The sequence below is a fragment of the Corvus kubaryi genome, unplaced genomic scaffold (genome assembly GCF_017639235.1).
Source record: "Corvus kubaryi isolate FWS band 111438036 unplaced genomic scaffold, C.kubaryi_AGA036_p1.0 37187, whole genome shotgun sequence".
Taxonomy (NCBI): domain Eukaryota; kingdom Metazoa; phylum Chordata; class Aves; order Passeriformes; family Corvidae; genus Corvus; species Corvus kubaryi.
In genome coordinates this window covers 1,337,360-1,356,057 of record NW_024581053.1, presented here as the reverse complement: position 1 = coordinate 1,356,057, position 18,698 = coordinate 1,337,360, and the positions used below count along the sequence as shown (strand labels likewise).

The window sequence follows — 18,698 nt, the reverse complement described above, 5'->3', positions numbered from 1 at the left end:
CCCAGCTCCCTGCCCGTCCCCTGCCTGCCCCATCGCCCCAATCCCATGTGTCCTGCCTGCCCCACTGCCCTGGTTCTGCCCCTTCCCTGCCTGCCCCACTGCCCCGACTCCCTGCCTGCACTCTGGCAGCCTCGCTGCCCTCATCCCACCACCTGCCTGCATCCTGCCTGCTCCCTGTCCACTCCCTGCCTGCCCCTCCGCCCTTGCTCCTGCCTGCCCCACTGCCGCTCCTCAAGGCCACTCCCTGCCTGCCCCACTGCTCCTGCTCCGTGCCTGCTTCCTTGCCTGAGCCCTGCTTGCCCCACTGGCCCTAATCCCACTCCCTGCCTGCTCCCTGCCTGCTCCCTGCCTACCCCAGGCTCTCAGGGAGATGCTCTTCCTGCTCCCTGTGTGCACCTTGCCCTGCTCCCTGCCGCACCCTGACACCCTCTGTCCTCACCGTGCTCTACTCCCTACCCCTCTCCCTGACCCTCTCTCTGCCCCACTCCCTCCTCCCTGCCCGCTCCCCTGCCTGTTAACCCCTGTCTGTCTGCTGCCCCACTCCCTGCCCCCTTTACCCACTACTCCCTGCCTGCCCCTGCCCTCCCCTTGCCTGTCCCCCTGCCCATCCCCTCTGTCCCAGGGCTGCGGGGACACTCCCCTGGCCCCCCAGCCCCGATGCTGTGGGGTGCCCCACTGCCCTGCCCCCCCGGCACCCCTGGCTGGCCATGGAGCCAGGGGCACTCTGGGGCTCTGGAGCAAGAGCCGTGCCCACGGAAATGCCCACGGGAATGCCCACGGGAATGCCGTGTGCACCGGTGCACGGCCAGGCCTGGGTTTGATGGTGGCTGTTGTGTAATTCCTGGAGATTTTGCATCGGGGGGGGCGGGAAGAGGATTTATTTATTTTCCCTTCCCATCGCGGCACTGGGGCACTGGCACAGCTGGAGCGGCGGCTCCGCATCCCCTCGGCATCCCCAGGGCTTCTGCTGGCACCCCCCGTGTGCCCCCGTGTCCCCCATGGCACCGGGGGCACGTCCGGCTGGCCCGGGCTCCCTGGCCGGGCTGGAGCTGCCGCCCCACGGCCCGCAGCGGGCACGGGCTGGGGTGGCAGCGGCTGCGGTGTGGGGCTGTGGGAATGCCGGGCAGGGACGGGAGAGTGGGGGGAACGTGGCTTGGGAGCTCCAGGAGTCTGGTGTGGGAATCCCTCACAGGAGTGGTGTGGGAACGCTGTGCGGGAGCACAGCGTGGGAATGCGGTGTGGGAGCGTGGTCTGAGTGTGGTGCCAGAGCGTGGTGTGGGATCATGGCACAGGAACGTGGCACAGGGAATGTGCGGGAGCACGGTGCTGGAGCGTGCTGTGGGGTCGTGGCACAGGGACTGTGGTGCCAGGAGCGTGCTGTGGGATCGTGCTGTGGGATTGTGGCACAGGGAATGTGGCACGCAGATCGTGCTGTGGGAATGCGGTGCGGGAGCGCTGGGAGCCCGGCAGTGCCTCCTGTGGGGGAGCGGCAAGGAGAGGCTGTTTTGGGGACATTTTCCCGTGGCATCTGCACCAGGCCAGGTTCCCTCTCCAGACCCTCCGAGGACACATCCCCACCCTCTGGGAATGGGAGCTGCACGGGGGGGTGTCCCCAGGTCCCCCAGCTCGGCGTGGGAGACGTGAGCGGGGCACTGCTCCCATCCCTGGCTCCAAAATGGTGCCTCTGACAGGGCCAGGAGCATCCTCCTCCCACATCCCGCCGGAGCACCCTGTTGTGCCCTCCCGCAGCCCCGGGAATGGGGTCGGGGGCTCGGATAAACCCCTAATAATCCTCTTAGGGGATGTGCTGGGAAGCTGGGAGGCTCCGGAGGTACCCAGGGACAGAGGGGGGATGTGGCCCCTCTTTCCTGGGATGGGGCACCTGGAGCATCCTCATGGCTTGGCTGGAGCTTGGGGAGCATCCCTGTCCTCATGCCAGCTCCGCTGGTCCCCACCTCATCCATGGGCTGATGTGTATCCCTCTTCCCACTGGAGTCCTGAGCGGTCCTCTCCAGACAGCCAGGAATCAGGAATAATAGATGGGATTAAGGAATAATAGATGAAAATAGGGAATAATAGATGAAAACAGGGAATAATAGATGAAAACAGGGAATCATAGATGGAAATAAGGAATAATAGATGAAAATAGGGAAAAATAAAAGGAAGTAGGAAATAATATGTGGAAATGTGGAATAATGCATGGAAATGAGGGAAGATTAATGGAACTGAGGAATAATTAATGGAAATAAGGAATAAGAGTACAACCCTGGTGTTTTGTCTCCCTGGAAGAGGCTCTCTGGGGGACAAGCCCCACAGCCTTTGGGGCTCTGAGGGCTGTCCCCTCCTCCTTGTCACCAAACCCCAGTGGGGTCCCCTTGCAGTGCCAGCGCCCCCAAGTCTGGGAATGGGGACCACCGGGATGGATCCTGTCCTGGGCTGAGCGCTGTGCTCACGTGGGGGTTGTCTCTCGGGGGCATTGCTGCATTCCAGGAAAACGGGGACAGCAGGGACAGCAGGGACAGCAGGGACAGCAGGGACATCTGCCCAGCCACCCTACAGGGTGTGCAGAGAGGTGTCCCAGCCCCTGGTGGCTTTTCCTGCTTTAGGTGGTGTGGTTTCCATTAAAAAAAGGAAGGAGAGAGGGGACTGAAGAGAAACCCGTCTCCATGGGTCGGCAGGAGCCAGAGGGAGCAGCCACGAGGGACCGAGGGTGAGGAGGAGACTCAGGGCTTGGGTCAGGATTAGGGCCAGGGTCAAGGTCAGTGTTAGGGCCAGGGCTAAGGTCAGGGTCAGGGTTGTAGTTAGGGTTAAAGTGAGGCTTAGGGTCAGGATTAGGGTTAAGGTCAAGGTTAAGGCCAGGATCAGTGCAGGATAAGGATCAGAACTGGGGAATTACTGGGTCAGGGTAGGATCAAGATCAGGGTTAGGGTCAGGTCATGTGAGGAAGTGACTGTGTCCTTTCCAAATCCGGTCTGGAGCTCCGTGTCCCGGGTGCCCCCACGTTCCTTCCTGGCTCCACTTGGATGCTGGGAGCCAGCCCAGAGCTCCTGTTCCCACTGGGGAGAGCAGCAGCTCCCACAGGAGCTCGGGTGCCCAGTCTGGGAGTGAGAGGAACCAGTCAAAACCTCAGCTGGGCCCTGAGCATGGGGTTTATTTTGTTTTATTTTAGTTTAATTTAGTTTTGTATTTAATTTTTTATTTTGAATTTATTTATTTTATTTACTTTGGCTTTTGGGGGTTTTTTGGTCATTTCACTTGACAGAAGGAACTGGGGATGCTCAGCCCAGCCCAGTCCGCACCTGGTCCTCAACCCTGGGAAGAATTCCTGTGCCAGTCCGTGAGGAATATTCATCTCCGTGGGGTGGAAAAGGGGAAGGGAAACCAATGAGTGGCTGTAGAACATTCTGAGGAGCTTTCCTGCAAAGCACTTTTATCTTTGTTTGTGTTTGTCCGTCCCATCGGGAGGTCCCGCCCTGGCTCCAGGCAGTGGGACAATGCCACCAGGGTGTCACCTCAGCCGCTCCAGCGGCTCGAACAGCCCTGGGAGTTGCCCAGAATCGGCTCCATAGGGATTTTTTCCCATGGGGATTACACCGGGCACTTGCAGCCGCTGGCAGAGTGACACGGCTGGGTTCCCAAAGGGCACAGAGGGAATGGAGGACACGGGGAATGGTGGCGGAAGCTCGGAGGGGTTGGATTTTTCCCCCTCGACCTTTCTGAGCATCCCATGCTGTGTCCCCCATCCCGGGGGCAGTGGTGGCACTTGGGGCTGGATGTCACCTCGGTGGCTCTCAGGGAGATGCTTTTCCAAGCACCAGGACATCCACACAAAGCCTTTAAACACCGGGGTTATTCCTGGTGCAGCAGGAGCATCCGGCGAGGAATAAGGACATTTTCTTCTGCTTGCACTGAATAGGGACAGAGGGAAATAAAAGCATCACCCGGGATTTTTCCAACGGGATTTGCAGGCGGGAACAACATCCCGTAAATAGCTGGGTTCCCCATCTGCACTTCGGGGTGCCAGGGACTCGCTGTCAGCAGAACCCCCTGGGATTTCGGCTCTGGATCGGCAGATCCCGGCAGCCCCAGGGATATTTTTATCCTCCTCGCAAGGAGGCAGCGCTGACAACCTGGAACATTCATGGAGCAGGCTGAGGGTTTTGTCTCTGCTCCAGCAGCCTCAGGGCTCTGCAGGGGCTTCTCCACGATTTCTAAATCGGGATGGAAGCGTGGTCGGGATGCGACCCCGGGGAGGGAAGCGCCAGGAGCAAAGGGCCCCGAGCATCCCGAGCCAAAGGGATGCCAGCACCGAGCTCGCCGCCGGGAAGGGGGCAGGAGATGAGGACAAGAGGCTTCTCTGCCTTTCAGCCTCTGTCCCCCATTTTGCTTTGCTTCATTCGCTTTTCCCAGCTGTGGGCAGGATGGAGGGAAGCTGCTCCAGCCCTCCCTGCCTGTTCCTCCCGCTGTTCCAGCCTGGCTCGGCTGCCGAGGGCTGAGCGCCGGCCCTGGGCCCGCGGGGTGGGCGCAGCTCCCCTCACCGCAGGTGCGGGACCGGGGCTGTCGCACCGTGCCACCGCGGGCAGGACGCGCCGGAGGAGGCGCCGGCGGGGCCGTGTCCCCGCGTCGCGCTGGATGTCGCAGTCGGAGCCGTTTCCCGGGGGAGCTGAGCAGCGATTTGAGGATATCAATATTTGATGTTTTGCTTCTTGCCTGCTAAAAAGGCGCCGGGAAAAATCCGCGGCTCCGCTGGAGCTCGGCGGGTGCCGGGTTGGAGCCGTCGGGATCTGTGTCCCCGGGGAGGCGGTGGCCAGGAGAGCTCAGGTGGCGGCAGGTGGGGACAGCGCGGTCGTGGATCAGAATCTGGCCTGGATCACGGAGCCCGGCGCTTCCAGGGGTGTGGATGGCACTCAGGGGCTTCCTCCTCCCTCTGGCAAACGCAGAGGGTGCCCGGTGCTTTAGCCAGGACTGGGGATGAACCTCACTCCCCAGCCTCCCTTCTGGGCTTTGGGGGCTCGAGCACCTGGGATTTTCCCGCAGGCACCGGAGGCAGATGTGGCAGGGCGGGGATGGAGCCGGGCACTGTCCCTGTGTCCATGTGGGATGTGGGATGTGGGACAGACCCTCCCCTGGGAATCAGCGCTGCCGGCACGGGACGGCCTTGGCTGGGTGTTTGTGCCTCCCTCTCCAGTAGTGCAGCTATTTTTAGGCTGGAGCAAGGAGAAATTAGGGAATCAGCATTGGTCATTAAATAGTGATTAAATATCTATGGACAGGCTGCAGTGAGGGCTGGCTGGGGCTGGGGTCAAAGGGGAGTTTGGGCAGGAGATGCAGGTGAGGGGCTTTTTGCAGCACCATGGACATGCTCTGCCTCTGGAGATGCATCCCTGCTCCTGCCGTCCCCACACCAGTGTGATGCTTTTCCCGTTCAGAGATAAATTACCATGAAATCCTTGCCATGCTCGGAGTTTTGCTGGCTCGGGGTCAGATGCAAGGCCGGCAGCTCCCTGTCATGGGTGACCAGAGCACCAGAGGGGGACGGTGGCAGGGGACAGTGATGGATGGTCCAGCCAGGCACAGGTGGCTGGCACGAGGAGATGCTCCAGGGAAGCACTGGCTCTGCTGCACCTCCCCAGGTCAAGGCTGTGGACACTCATGTATTTATTTGGGAATCGACATAATTTGCTTGATTGGTGTTGATTTCTGCTGGCAGCAATTAACTCGTGCACAGCAAATGCCCGAGCATGCTGTGACTGCATCCCCACTTGTTGGCTTTGGCTCTCCATGGTCATTGTCCCTTTCCCCAGCTGCCTGCAGGGATGGAGTCCGGCTGCTGCCTGAGCAGGGCCCGGGTTTGTGCTGGGAAAAACAGCTCGGGGTGGAAATCTGGAGGGGAGGGGGAGGAGCAGGATTTTATTTACCAGAAGGAAACAGGAAAGAAAGCATTGGGAGCTGGGAGTGCTGGCTGCCGCTCCAAGGGACGCTCCCACGGGATGTGTGTAACTCATGGAATGAAGTTTTGGGGGATTGGAGACCAGCCAGGGAAATTGGGTACCCCTCTCTTGGGAGGCACAGGAACCATCACCCGTCCCTACGTGGGATTGGTTGGAGTACACCATGGGAGGGAGAGGAGAGCCCAAAGCAGGGAGGTTTGGGGAGGGGGTGATGGAGATGTTCAGGGCTGAGCCCGCTGGAAATGCTTTGCCAAAATCCCTGGCGAGATGCTGCCATCCTGCTGCTCCAGAAAAGGCAGTGGGATAATCTTTCATCCCCACTGGATGCCCCGGGGAAATTCCTGGGTACCGGGGAGGTGCCGCTAGGGTCTCTTTGAGCACCTCAAAGCATCTCTTTGAACACCTTTGAGTGCCAACAAGGGCTCAGCACCCAAAAAATCCCAGGATGTGCAGGGCTGGCACAGGGGAATGCTCTCTGGTGAAAGCATTGGGTTTTAAATGCTGAGGATGTGCTTAAACACAGATCAGGGCCACATTTCTGTTATTCTCTTTGAAACGTTGTTTTCTGCTCCTCAAACACTCCTCAGAGCATAGCACGGCTTGGGATGTGGCTGCTGGGAGAGACACCTGCCCACGGGACCTGGGATGTGCAAATCCCACCCACCACCCGGCTGGGAGAGCAGAAAACACAGGAAAAAAATCCCTTTTGCTGTTCAAGTGAGGAAGTGACTCCTGGGGAGTGAGCAGCAGGGATGTGCCAGCGGTGCCTCACTCCCTGCCACCTCCCACTCCTTCGGGATGCTAAAAATATCCCGAGCTGAGGACGGACGTTGTGGCTGTGCCCGTGGATATTTGCTGCTTTTTTCCCTGTTTGTGCTAATTCTGTGTCACTTCCAATCCTGTGTAAATGAGAGTGAAGGTGATTCCCAGAGCAGGAGGAGGAGCTGCTCAGCCCTTGCTCCCAGGTGGGCAGTGCTCCTTAGAGATGTTCTAATCTGTTCATTTCAATAACTTACCTTAAAAATTAAAATAAACAGGATTTGTTTAATTTATTTTTTTAAAATTTATTTTTAAATCACCTTAAATCAGGTGCTGGGACATCTTTCATGCCCAAAGCAGATTTAATGCAGTTCATTTGGGGATGCCCTGGCACAGTTTTCCCACAGGGACATGGCTGACCCATCCCTGGAAGTGTCCAAGGCCAGGTTGGACAGGATTTGGAGCAGCCTGGGGTAGTGGAAGGTGTCCCTGCCATGGCAGGGGGCTGGAATGATGAGCTCTAAGGTCCCTTCCAGCCCAAACCTTTCCACGATTCTGTGATTTGCACTTTCTGCAAGGCTTTGGATGGGATGTGTTTGTGGGTGAGCCGCTCCCGTGCCACGCTCACTGTCTGAACCTTGCTCTGTGTTTGCTCCTTATTTCCACTATTCCAACACTTCCCTCCCTCTCTCCAAGCTGAGAATCCAGCTTGGATGGCAGGAAGGGACCAGACTCAGGAAATAAAGGTGTTTTTTTCAGGATGACAGCACCAATCTCTCGCTGTCCCTTGACGAACCTTTAGGGACTGATTGGCTGAATCACAGCTCTGCCCCAGCTCACATTGACAGAGCTCGTTTTTCCAAGTGAAAGGATGCACTGAAGTCGTTGAAAACCCTGGGAAAAGGAATAAATGATCCGGATGTGATGGTTTAAATGAGCCTGAGCAGCTGTGGTGCAGGGCCCTGAGCTCGATGCTGCGGGTCCACGGGCCGAGGACAGCGGGTTTGTGTCTCCTCCTGCATCCCGGTGCTCCTCCCTCGGGAAGGCAGCGGCTGCCACGGGCTCTGGAGCGCTAAATCCGTCTCCAGTGAGCAGCAGGAAGGGCTCTGGCGAGGCCCCGGGCAGCAGCTGCCGCCTCACATCCCTTGGCTGCCTCCGTGTGAGGAGGCCCAGCCATGCGGACGCGCTGTCCTTGGGATCCGGAGGGAGCCCAGCGAGCCGCGCTCCTGTGCAGACACAGCGCCCCTCTCCGCAGCACTGCCCGCTTCCTTCTGGGAATTTCGCATCCCTATTTTCCTGGGGATCATGGAAAAATAAGGGGGAGATCAGATGCAGGCCCTGGATTGGTGTGGAACCTGGCAGTGAGCCATGGAGATGCTCCATCCTTTCCTTCTTTAGGAGACGAGGCAAAGGCTGGTGGGAGCAGAGATCCTTAAATCCCCCCTGCATCCTGATGGAAAAGCACATCCTGGGGTCCGTGGTGTGCACAGGGCGCTGCTGCACGGCCCAGACCCTTCCCCGATGGGTTCTCTCCTCTTCTGTCTTGCAGAGCCGAGAAGACCGAGGTGTTGAGCGAAGACCTGCTGCAGGTGAGGTTCCCTCAGAGCCACCCCAGGGTGTCCCATGAGGGCTGCAGCCATCAGCAGCTCCCTCTTGGTGCTGCAGCGTCCCAGGGCAGTGGAGGGGCTGGAGGGAGGAGGAGGAGGGACTGGGAGCATGGGAAGCGACACTGCCTCCCTCCCACGAGCCTCCCAGCCCTTTCCCAGCCCGGGCTCCAGGTCAGCAGGAATCGGATCCAGGGATGGCAGCCTGATCCAGCTGGCCGGACTGCAGCTCCATGTCCAGCCCCGGGCAAGGGACGTGTGACAGCAGGGGACAGTGCCCAGGGCTGCTGGGTTGGGGGATTCCAGCAGAACAGCCCGAGCCAAAAGCCACACGTGGGGCTTGGAGCATCCAGGGATCACATGGCTGTGATGCTCAGCTGGCGTCCCTCAGGGATATCTCATCCTGGTGCTCTTTGCCCCTAGAGCAGGGAATCCTGGTGATGGGATCCCGGGGTGGTGGGTGATGGGATCCCGGGGTGGTGGGTGATGGGATACTCCGGTGATGGGCTCCATTGCTCCCACAGGTGGAGAAGCGGCTGGAGCTGGTGAAGCAGGTGTCCCACAGCACCCACAAGAAGCTGACAGCCTGTCTGCAGGGCCAGCAGGGCCTGGACGCCGACAAGCGCTCGGTGAGGGCGGCGGGGCCAGGGGGTCCGGGATCCAGGGGATTCGGGGATCCAGCGGGATCCATGGGTCCGGGTGGGAACGCAGCCCCTCTCTTTGCAGAAGAAGCTGCCGCTGACGACGCTGGCGCAGTGTCTGATGGAGGGATCGGCCGTGCTGGGGGACGACTCCCTGCTGGGGTAAGGGCGGCTGGGGCTGCCCCGGGGGGACACTGCCGGGGGGGCCGGGGGCTGGGACAGTGCCAGGAGTGCTGCTGGCAATGTGCTGGCAATGTGCTGGCAATGTGCTGGCAATGTGCTGGGAATGCTGCTCCTCCTTGGCTCTGATGCCAGGTAACAGGGATTCACTGCTATGTTGGAGGGGCTGGGGGGATCTCGGTGGTTTATTCTTCTCCTCCTTGTATGGGCTGGGATCCTGTGATCGTCCAGTGTAAACTGCATTTATAGACTTTTATATTCATATATTCATATCGATGTTTTTATGTATTATATATCGATATATGAGCTATTACTGTTTATATACTTATATATGATTTATCATTATCTATATATATATATTTGTACATTTTATATATTTCTCTATTTCTATATTACTTATTATTCATATATTTACAAATATTTTACAAATATTTAAATGTTTACATGTGATTTATTATTTATATATATTATATATATGTTTTTATATATAAATATATATTATATATATTTATATGTATATAAATATATATATTTATATACATTATTTTTATATATTATATATTTTTTTATTTATATAGATATTTGAAGTCCACACAGTTTTAGACTGGCCTAATAATAATATATAACATCATACTAATACATAATATAATAGTAATATATAACATAATTATATAGCTAATAATATGTCATAATATAATAACCTAGTATTTTAATTATTATTATTATATCATTAGAAGTGCAATTCTTAAGGAATGAGCTTTCCTGGCATCCTGGGTGCCACCCTCCCTCCACCCTCTGCCAGGGAGGGGCTGCCCTGTGCCACTCCCGGAGCCCCGGGGCTGCTGGGTGTCCCCTGTCCCCGCAGTGGCTGCAGGACCGTGTCCCCAGCCCCAGCCGTGCCTGTCCCCGCAGGAAGATGCTGCGGCTCTGCGGGGAGGCCGAGGACAAACTGGCGCAGGAGCTCATCCACTTCGAGCTGCAGGTGGAGAGGGACGTCATCGAGCCGCTCTTCGTGCTGGCTGAGGTGAGCTGGGGGTGCCTGGGGGTCCCTGGGGTGTCACCGTGCCGGGGAAGGGAAGGGTCTCCCTGCTTTGGCCGCTTGTTTGGTTCCTGGCCCCTGGAGCCGTGTCCTGCTGGCTCCTTCCTCTGCTCCCACTGCTCCTCCTCCTTTCCCAAACACAGGGGGTTCACACTCCTATTTCTGATCCATTTTTCCAAGCCCCAAACACTTCCCGTTGTTGTTGGGGTTTTTCCCTCTCCTTTTCCCCTCTGCTGCTGAATTTGTTTTTCAATTTTTCCCGATGCTTTTCCCCTCCTTTTGCACCCAGCAAAACCTCCTGGGCTGGGCTCGGATTTTGTCCCCCCCGCACAAACGGGAGCTTTGGGTGCTGCTGGTCCAGGGCTCCCAGCTGTTCCCAAATCGCTCTGGTGCCTGTGCATGGGGCCTTTGCACTGCCATCTCCAGGACCCTTTTCCTGCCCTCATCCAGCTCCCCAGGAAGCTTTGACCCCCCAGGGCTGCTGCTCTCGGGTTCTGGAGCTGTCGAGGTGTGGCACATTCCGGGTGGGACGCGCAGGAGGGATCAGCTGGGCCGTCTCCCTGAGGATGTTAAATTAAGGAGCTGCGTCCTGACCCACCCAGCTTGCCCCAGCCCAAACCCCCAGGGTGTGACCCACCCCTGGACGCCTCTCCAGGGGTGTTCATCTCCTCCCACTCCATGTGTTGCTGCAGGTGGAAATCCCAAATATCCAAAAGCAGAGGAAGCACTTGGCGAAGCTCGTGCTGGACATGGACTCCTCCAGGACGAGGTAGGAAATGCCTTCAGGTGCTTTTTAAGGAATAAAAATTCCCAAGCCCTGGGTAGGTCCAGGGAGAGCAGCTCCTGGGCCCCTGGCACTGCAGTTCCCTTGGGACAAGAGGTCCTGGCTGTGTCTCTGTGGGCCGTGAGTTCAGTTTTGCAATGAGCCATGATTACTGCTCCTGTCCACAGAATCCATGGACCCCTTTTCCTTGGCTGCCCTCTGCAGCAAAAGTGTATTTTTTTCTGGCAGAAAGGGTTATTTGTACTTTTTCCGTGTCCTGGTGAGTTCTGATGCAGAGCCAGGTGCTCCTGCCCCTGCAGAGGGGCACTGAGGGGAGCTGGGATGACTCGGGATTGTCCCATGCCACCGTTGAGTTGTCCAAGCCCCCACTCCAGCACATCCTGGGAGAAGTTTGAGAGATGTCCACAGTCCCCAACATCATGTCCAGGCTCTCCCATCCCCTTCCTCTCTCCTCCCACCTGGATAAGGCTCCTTATCCTGCAGGAAAGAATTCCTTGGAGCGCAGTGTGTGCAGTGCTGCGGGGATGGGGACGGCTGGGGGTGGGAGTGGGTGCTGAATTCCAGCTGGACTGGGATCATCTCCTGCTGCTCAGCCCTGGGACCATGGTGGCCACCCAGGGCCGCTGGGATGTGGTCACTGCTCCGCAGCGGTCCCTGTCCCCCGCAGGTGGCAGCAGTCGGTGAAGTCCTCGGGCCTGGCCAGCAACCTGCAGCCGTCGGGAGCCAAAGCCGACGCTCTCAGGGAGGAGATGGAGGAGGCAGCCAACAGAGTGGAGATCTGCAGGGTACCAGGGCCACTCCTGGCCGAGGGGGGACTGGGGGCTCCCAGACTCTGGGGAGAGCTGCATCCTCTCCTCTCACCCTGCTCTGCATCTTCCCTTTCCCCTGCCTGTGCTGAACCCTCCTCTGGCTGCTCCCCAAACGCAGTGCGGTGGCATCGGGTGATGCTCCCCAGCCAAATGGGACATCCCCAGCTCCTCTGTCCCCATTCTCCACATCCCACTGGAGCTGGAGAGCCTCCCATTCCCTGGGAACCCATCCTGGCAGAGCTCAGCACTGGGTACATCCAGCCCTGGCCCTGTTAAAGACAATTCTCCACCTTCTCTGTGCTGGGTTTATTTCCCATCATTTTCAAGCACTAAGAGGGACTTCGACCCCCTTTCCATGGGATAAGAGGGACTCCAACCTCCCTTCTTTGTGCACTTTGAGGGGACCTGGACCCTGATCAGGCTGCAGTGGGGGAGGCTCCCGAACCTCCCTGACACCCTAACCCTAACCCTGTGCCACCCTGGCTCCTGCTGGGACCAAGCTGGTCCCTCCTGGTGGCTCCGGAAGGGCCGTGGTGGTGGCACTGGGGCAGCAGGGGAGGGACGGTGATGGATGCTCTGCCCCTGCAGGACCAGCTCTCGGCTGACATGTACAATTTTGTGGCCAAAGAAGTCGACTATGCAAATTATTTTCAAACTGTAAGTGCCACCCACCCCCTGGCTGTGCCTGTCCTCGGTGGCGCGGTGACCCCGGTGCCGTGTCCCCGCAGCTGATCGAGGTGCAGGCCGAGTACCACCGCAAATCCCTGGCGCTCCTGCAGAACTTCCTGCCCCAGATCAAAGCCCAGCAGGGTGAGTGCCCACAGCTCTGTCCCACTCCCACCTGTGGCACCGAGGGCCTGTGACAGGCTCTGTGTGACCCCGCAGGGACAGCTGAGCACCCTCCTGCTGCTTTTCCTGCCTGCATCCTGCCTGTCCCGGCGCTGGGAGGGGATCCCATCCCCGTTGGCTGGGGGGGCAGGATCCGTCTGCACGGAGAGGGGGAAACCTGCCCCAGTGTGTTGAGGGTGGGCAGGCCCTGGCACAGGGTGCCCAGAGCAGCTGTGGCTGCCCCTGGATCCCTGGCAGTGCCCAAGGCCAGGCTGGACATTGGGGCTTGGAGCAGCCTGGGACAGTGGGAGGTGTCCCTGCCCATGGCAGGGGTGGGAATGGATGGGCTTTAAGGTCCCTTCCAACCCAAACCGTTCTGGGATTCTGTGGAAATCCCCATCGAGTGCAGCTGGAATCCCAGCACTGAGGGGGGGTTTGGGGGTCTCTCTGGGGGTGCAGCATCCAGAGGGTCTGGGCTGGGAGCCTGAGGTCAGGGTGAGCCCCAGGCAATGGCCCCAAAAGCAGCTCCTTCCCAGGTCAGGGCTCCTGGTGCTGCTGTCGCTGCAGTGGGGCAGGGAGGGACTTGTATTTCATTTTGTTCTCTATCCCACAAAATATTCCTGCCTTAAACTGTGATGGAAGAAGGGGAGAATATTGCAAAGGTTTGCCTGTTGTTACCCCTGTGGAAAATGCAATCCAGCTCCTTTGAAATCCTGGGATGACTGGAAAACATTTTGTTGGATTTCACCTTTCAAAAGCACTTCACGAGCTGCCAGAGGTGCAGGGCCCTGTTCTTCTAACAACACCCAAACAGAGTATTTTACTGCCAAAACTGTGATCCAAGGGCCTTTTGGGGAGGGGATGCTGGATCTGGCACCATCCTCCCTCTCCTCTGCCCCCTCTGCCCGTCACAGAGGCGTGGATGGAGAAGCCCTCCTTCGGGAAGCCCCTGGAGGAGCACCTGGCCGTCAGCGGGCGGGAGATCGCCTTCCCTGTGGAGGCCTGCGTGACCATGCTGCTGGAATGTGGGATGCAGGAGGAGGTGGGTACCGGGTCCCACCCTCGCTGGGCATGATGGAAGGGGCCATGGGGGTCCCCAGGGCCAGGGCAAGGAACTGGAGGGGTCCAGGGACATCCCCAGCCCCAAGTCCTGTCCGACACTCCCCGTGTCCTCTGCCCAGGGTCTCTTCCGCGTGGCTCCCTCGGCCTCCAAGCTGAAGAAGCTCAAGGCTGCCCTGGACTGCTGCGTGGTGGACGTGCAGGAGTACTCAGCTGATCCCCACGCCATCGCAGGTGGGGCTCCTCGGGGCGGGGCACCCCCCAAGGGCACCCTGAGTGGGATAAGTGGCACCAAGTCCAGCTGGAGGCCAGGAACCAGTGCTGCAGTCCAGGGGTTGATGCTGGGTCTGATTCTGTTCAATGCCATCATTCATTAATGGCCTGGCAGATGGGGCAGGTGGCACAACCTGGGGACAGTGGCTGCCCCAAGAGGTGCTGCCATCCAGAGGGACTTGGACAGGCTGGAGATGAAGAAAATAGGGATACAACCATCATCCAGTCACACTAATGAGGGTGGCCCTAACGAGGGTGACACTGATTAGGTGATCTCTGCAGGAGCAGGGAGTGGTTGGGAAGACTCACGTTAACATCAGACTTCCCATCTTCTGTCACCTCTTCTGGGGGAATTGCCTCCCCAAGCACAGATCCGAGCCCATGGGGCTGCTCTGGAGCATTGGCTGGGGTTCCATGGCATCCCTGCTCCCCTCTGGGAATGGGGGCTCCGGCAGGCACAGGATTGAACCCTGGCTTCCCAACGGGAACCTGTTCCCAGCACAGGCAGCTGGGAATGTCCCAGGCAAAAACAAGTGATGGAGACCTGGGAAAACACCTGCAGGAGGGAACTGGGAAGGTGCCAAGAGGGACTGGGGGGTGGCAAGGTGGGTGCTGGGGGCTGGGGGTGCCACAGGCTGCTCCGAGTCAGGGAGACCAGCGGGTGCTCCGGGGTGCGGTGGGGGGGAGGTTGGGGGGGATGGGAGTCCAGTGCCGAGGAGCAAAACCGCTTTGGTGCCCGACAGCCGGTGCCACCCGCAGTGCCAATCCCTGTGTCCCCTGTGTGCCACAGGAGCCCTCAAGTCCTACCTGCGAGAGCTGCCCGAGCCCCTCATGACGTTCGAGCTGTACGAGGAGTGGATCCAGGCCTCCAAGTGAGTCTGGGACATCCCCCCGTTCCTCCTTGGCATGGGCGGGGACAGCCTGGGTCCCCGTGCATGGTTTGGGTTGTTTGTGACACAGCTCACAGAGTTTGGGGTGTTTCCTCTGGGCTCTGAGAGCCAGGAGGTGGTGAGAAGTTCAACATCCAATGTCTGCTGAAGGGATTCCTTCTCCTTTTGACTGGGTTTTGGGGATTAATTTACTTATATAATGTTGGTGGCAGCCTGAGGGTCTTGCAGGGTCCCCGAGGGCAGGGCTGGTGGGGTCCACAGCCCCAGGGCAGGGTGGGAATGGGGGATAACGCCCTCTCCCCCCTCCCTGCAGCATCCCAGAGCAGGAGAAACGGCTGCAGGCTCTCTGGAATGCCTGCGAGAAGCTGCCCAAAGCCAACTACAACAACATCAGGTGAGCCCGGGGCCAGCAGGACACGGGGAGGGGACACACAGGGTGTGACCCGTGCACTGACCCGTTTGGGATCGGCTGTCCAGGTACGTGATTAAATTCCTGGCCAAGCTGACCGAGTACCAGGATATGAACAAAATGACCCCGAGCAACGTGGCCATCGTGCTGGGGCCCAACCTGCTGTGGCCGCAGGCCGAGGGGTGAGCGCTGGGGGAGGCGGGGATCCTGCTGGGAATCCTGCTGGGAGCCCCGCTGGGAATCCTGCTGGGAATCCTGCTGGGAGCCCCGCTGGGAATCCTGCTGGGAATCCTGCTGGGAATCCTGCTGGGAGCCCTGCTGGGAGCCCTGCTGGGAATCCTGCTGGGAGCCCCGCTGGGAATCCTGCTGGGAGCCCTGCTGGGAATCCTGCTGGGAGCCCCGCTGGCCTGCAGGGGTTGCTGAGCTGCCGCCCCCGTGCAGGAACATGACGGAGATGATGACGACGCTGTCGCTGCAGATCGTGGGCATCATCGAGCCGCTCATCCAGCACGCGGACTGGTTCTTCCCGGGAGGTAGGGTGTGTCCCATGGTCGTAGGGACAGCTGGGCTTCCTGGCACCTCCTGGGAGGGGGCTCAGAGCTCCCAGGTTTGTTTTTGCCAGCTGCCTTGGCTCGCTGGAGCTCAGGCAGGGCTCTGGCCAGGCTCAGCACAGCACTGAGCCCAACCCCGCTGCTCCAGCCCCCCCGAGCGCCCCTGCAGTGCCAGCACCCCAATCCTTCCCCTCCCTGAGGACACTCCTCCCACCACCATCCTTCATCCCTCCCCCAGACATCGAGTTCAACGTGACGGGGAACTACGGCAGCCCCCTGCACGTGAACCACAACGCCAACTACAGCTCCATGCCCTCGCCGGACATGGACCACGGCGAGCGCCGGCAGCACGACCAGGCCCGGCGGCCCCTCAGTGTGGCCACCGACAACATGATGCTGGAGTTCTACAAGAAGGATGGGTAGGGTCACTGCCAGGGTTTGGGCACAGGGAAGGGGTGGCTTTGCCACCACCTTGGGGTGGGTGGCACTGAGCTGGTGGAGGTTGGGTGGTCCCAGGGTGCAGGGACCCCCTGCTTTCCATGCCAGGCTCTTGGGGGTGTTCAGGTGAACTCACACCTGCCCACTGCAGATGGGAGTGGGGTGGCCCATGGGGTGACACCAAGGCTGTGCCACACCAGATACAGGTGTCCTGGTGTCCTCAAGGTCTGCAGGATTTGCTCCAGGGGAAAGCTTCCCATTCCCACCCCATGCATGTCCCCTGTCCATGACATGTCACAGGGACCTCAAATGGTCGAGTTGGCTCCAGAAAACACCCAGAATTCTCCCCATCCCAAAAATGCCCCCATTTCCAGAAGATATCCCAAGCTGTCCCACCACCGGCATAGCCCGGTCCCTCCTGAGCCCCCCTGCCCCCACTCTCGAAGCCCCTCAGCCTCGCAGCTCCTTTCCCCAGCAGTGACCTCTCACCCTGTGCACTGTCCAGTTTAGGGGGTTTTCACACTAATAACCATTTGTTTCTGCCCATGCAGCCTTAGGAAAATCCAAAGGTACCGTATCCTCTGCAGTGGTGCTGGGAATCTGCAGGGAGGGTGCAGGGAGGGTGCTGGGAGGGTGCTGGTGCCTGCTGATTCTTGGGGGAAGGGAGAGGTGGCCGATGGGTGACACAAACCCGTCCCACGCTGCCACCCCTGCCCTATTGCCCTGTAGTTTCACTCCCAGCAGTTTCCCGGTGGAAGAGGCGTTTTTAGGGACCCCAAAGGAGTGGTGAGGGGGTGCTGGAGGTGCCCTCCCACCGGGTGGGTGCTGACCCCCGTCTCTGTGTCCCCAGCATGGGCGTCAGGGTGATGGACACCTCGTGGGTGGCTCGCCGAGGCACCTCAGCGGGGCGCAAGGCGACCTCGGCCCCCCCGGCCGCGCAGCCCCCGGCCCCGCCCGCCGAGCTCCCCCCCACGCCCCACTCGCCCATTCCCGAGCAGTCGCCGGAGATTTCGGCAACGCCCTCCCCGCCTCCCACCAGCTTCGGCTTCCCCCCGGCAGCCGAGCGGATAAGGTAAGGCCACCGGCACCCCGTGTCCCCGAGCCGGGCATCGTCCCCGCGAGTGAGGCCAGCAGCGACACAACCTCTCGGTGCGGGAGAGGACGCTCAGCATCCTCGGGAGAGGAGCAGCATCTTTAGGGCAGAGGGAGGAGAGGATGCTCTGCATCCCTGCAGCCACTACCACAGCCCCATCCTGCCATTCCCATGAGAACCGTGCTGCCTTCAGGGATTTTCCTGAGGGCCCCTTGCCCGGGTGTTCCTGGGCTGTAGCGGAATTTGGGCTGGAGGTGCCAGGAAGGTGCAGGGAAAACCCTCGGGGAGCCCAGCGGCCCCTGAGACCTTCGTCTGCCCAGGGTCTGAGTCCGGCTTTAATTGCACAGCTCATGTGGGAGAAATCCCACTTTTCTGCCCCAAAAGGGAAGCAGAGCCGGGCCGGGTGCTCACACTAGGCAGGGGGCAGCCCCGGGAGGGTTCGGCACCACGGGGGCTCCCCCGCCGCTCCCCGCTCCCCGCCAGCGCTTCTGCTCTTTTACGAATTTCCCCTCCCTTTTGTGTGACTTCTGCCGGTTTTTACGGTGCTTCTGTACCTTTGCAGCAGGGCTGACCCGGCAGCCGCCCGGCGCAGCGGCGGCCCCAGCGCCCCCCGCCCCGGGGACCCCCCGAGCCCCCGCTCCCCGCCCTGGGCGCGGCCCCTGTGGCCCGCCCCGCTGCCCGCCCGCCCCCGCTCCCCGCGCTGGCCCCCGCTGGCCCCGTGGCACTGTCCCCGCCTGTCCCCCTGGCCCTGCCTCCCCGCCGCGGTTCCCCCCGCGCCCCCCCTGCCCCGGGGCGGCCGCCCGCCCGCCCTCGCCGCAGGACTCGGCCCCCCGAGGTAACCGCGGGACCGGGGCGGGCTGGGGGCGTCACCGCCGGCCGGGGGGACCCTGGGGCCCGGGGGAGGGTGGCCACGAGCGGCGGGGGCGGAGGAATCCCGGGGGGGGCGGCGGGAGGGGGCACCGGGTGCTGAGTGCTGGGTGCGGGAAGGAGCTCACGGCTCTCCCTCTTCTTCTTCTTCTGCTGTTTATTTCCAATTTTCTTTTTTATTGTTATGACTCATGTTTTACATTTTCCTTTTATTTTATTTTTGGCTTTATTTTTGTTTTATTTTTTAATTATATTTTTCATGATTTTTTGAGTTTTCTTTGTTAATTTTTCATTTGCCTTTATTAATTAATTCTCTTGCATTTTCTGGTTTTAATTTTATTTCTAATTCTTTGAATGTTTAATTTCTGCGTTCTGTTACTTTATTTCTATTTTTCATTTATTTTCATTTTATTTCATTTTTAATTTTACTTTTATTTATTATTCTTTGCCTTTTTATGCTTGATACTTTTACTTTCCCTTTCGGGTTTTCTTTTCTACTTTCCTTTGTCCTTTCCTTTCCTTT

The 18,698-nt window shown here is 59.1% G+C and overlaps 1 protein-coding gene across 3 annotated transcripts; it reads left to right on the top strand.

Moving 5' to 3' along the window:
• The first annotated feature begins 4,679 nt into the window (after positions 1-4,679).
• On the top strand, positions 4,680-17,900 carry ARHGAP44 (Rho GTPase activating protein 44). 3 transcript variants are annotated; one of them, XM_042022122.1, is made up of 18 exons: positions 4,680-4,831; positions 8,260-8,299; positions 8,839-8,943; positions 9,041-9,117; positions 10,048-10,159; positions 10,867-10,943; positions 11,626-11,743; positions 12,356-12,424; positions 12,496-12,577; positions 13,510-13,637; positions 13,777-13,888; positions 14,718-14,799; positions 15,131-15,211; positions 15,295-15,408; positions 15,668-15,759; positions 16,016-16,196; positions 16,767-16,784; positions 17,066-17,900. In XM_042022122.1, exons 1-18 carry the CDS (start codon positions 4,695-4,697, stop codon positions 17,289-17,291), a joined length of 1,851 nt encoding a protein of 616 aa, XP_041878056.1. In that variant the 5' UTR covers positions 4,680-4,694; the 3' UTR covers positions 17,292-17,900. The 3 variants fall into 3 exon arrangements, with proteins under 3 accessions (XP_041878056.1, XP_041878055.1, XP_041878054.1); XM_042022120.1 differs by lacking the exon at positions 4,680-4,831 and adding an exon at positions 6,172-6,916; XM_042022121.1 differs by lacking the exons at positions 4,680-4,831; positions 16,767-16,784 and adding an exon at positions 6,171-6,916.
• The last annotated feature ends 798 nt before the right edge of the window (positions 17,901-18,698 follow it).

What these genes read in the sequence shown, in the direction of transcription:
- ARHGAP44 (XM_042022120.1), top strand. Translation starts at nt 6,750, where the DNA reads ATGCTAAAAATATCCCGAGCTGAGGACGGACGTTGTGGCTGTGCCCGT. An exon ending in TGGACGCCGACAAGCGCTCG is followed by an intron (nt 8,944 to 9,040) that starts GTGAGGGCGGCG and finishes CTCTCTTTGCAG; the next exon opens with AAGAAGCTGCCGCTGACGAC. An exon ending in CCAGATCAAAGCCCAGCAGG is followed by an intron (nt 12,578 to 13,509) that starts GTGAGTGCCCAC and finishes TGCCCGTCACAG; the next exon opens with AGGCGTGGATGGAGAAGCCC.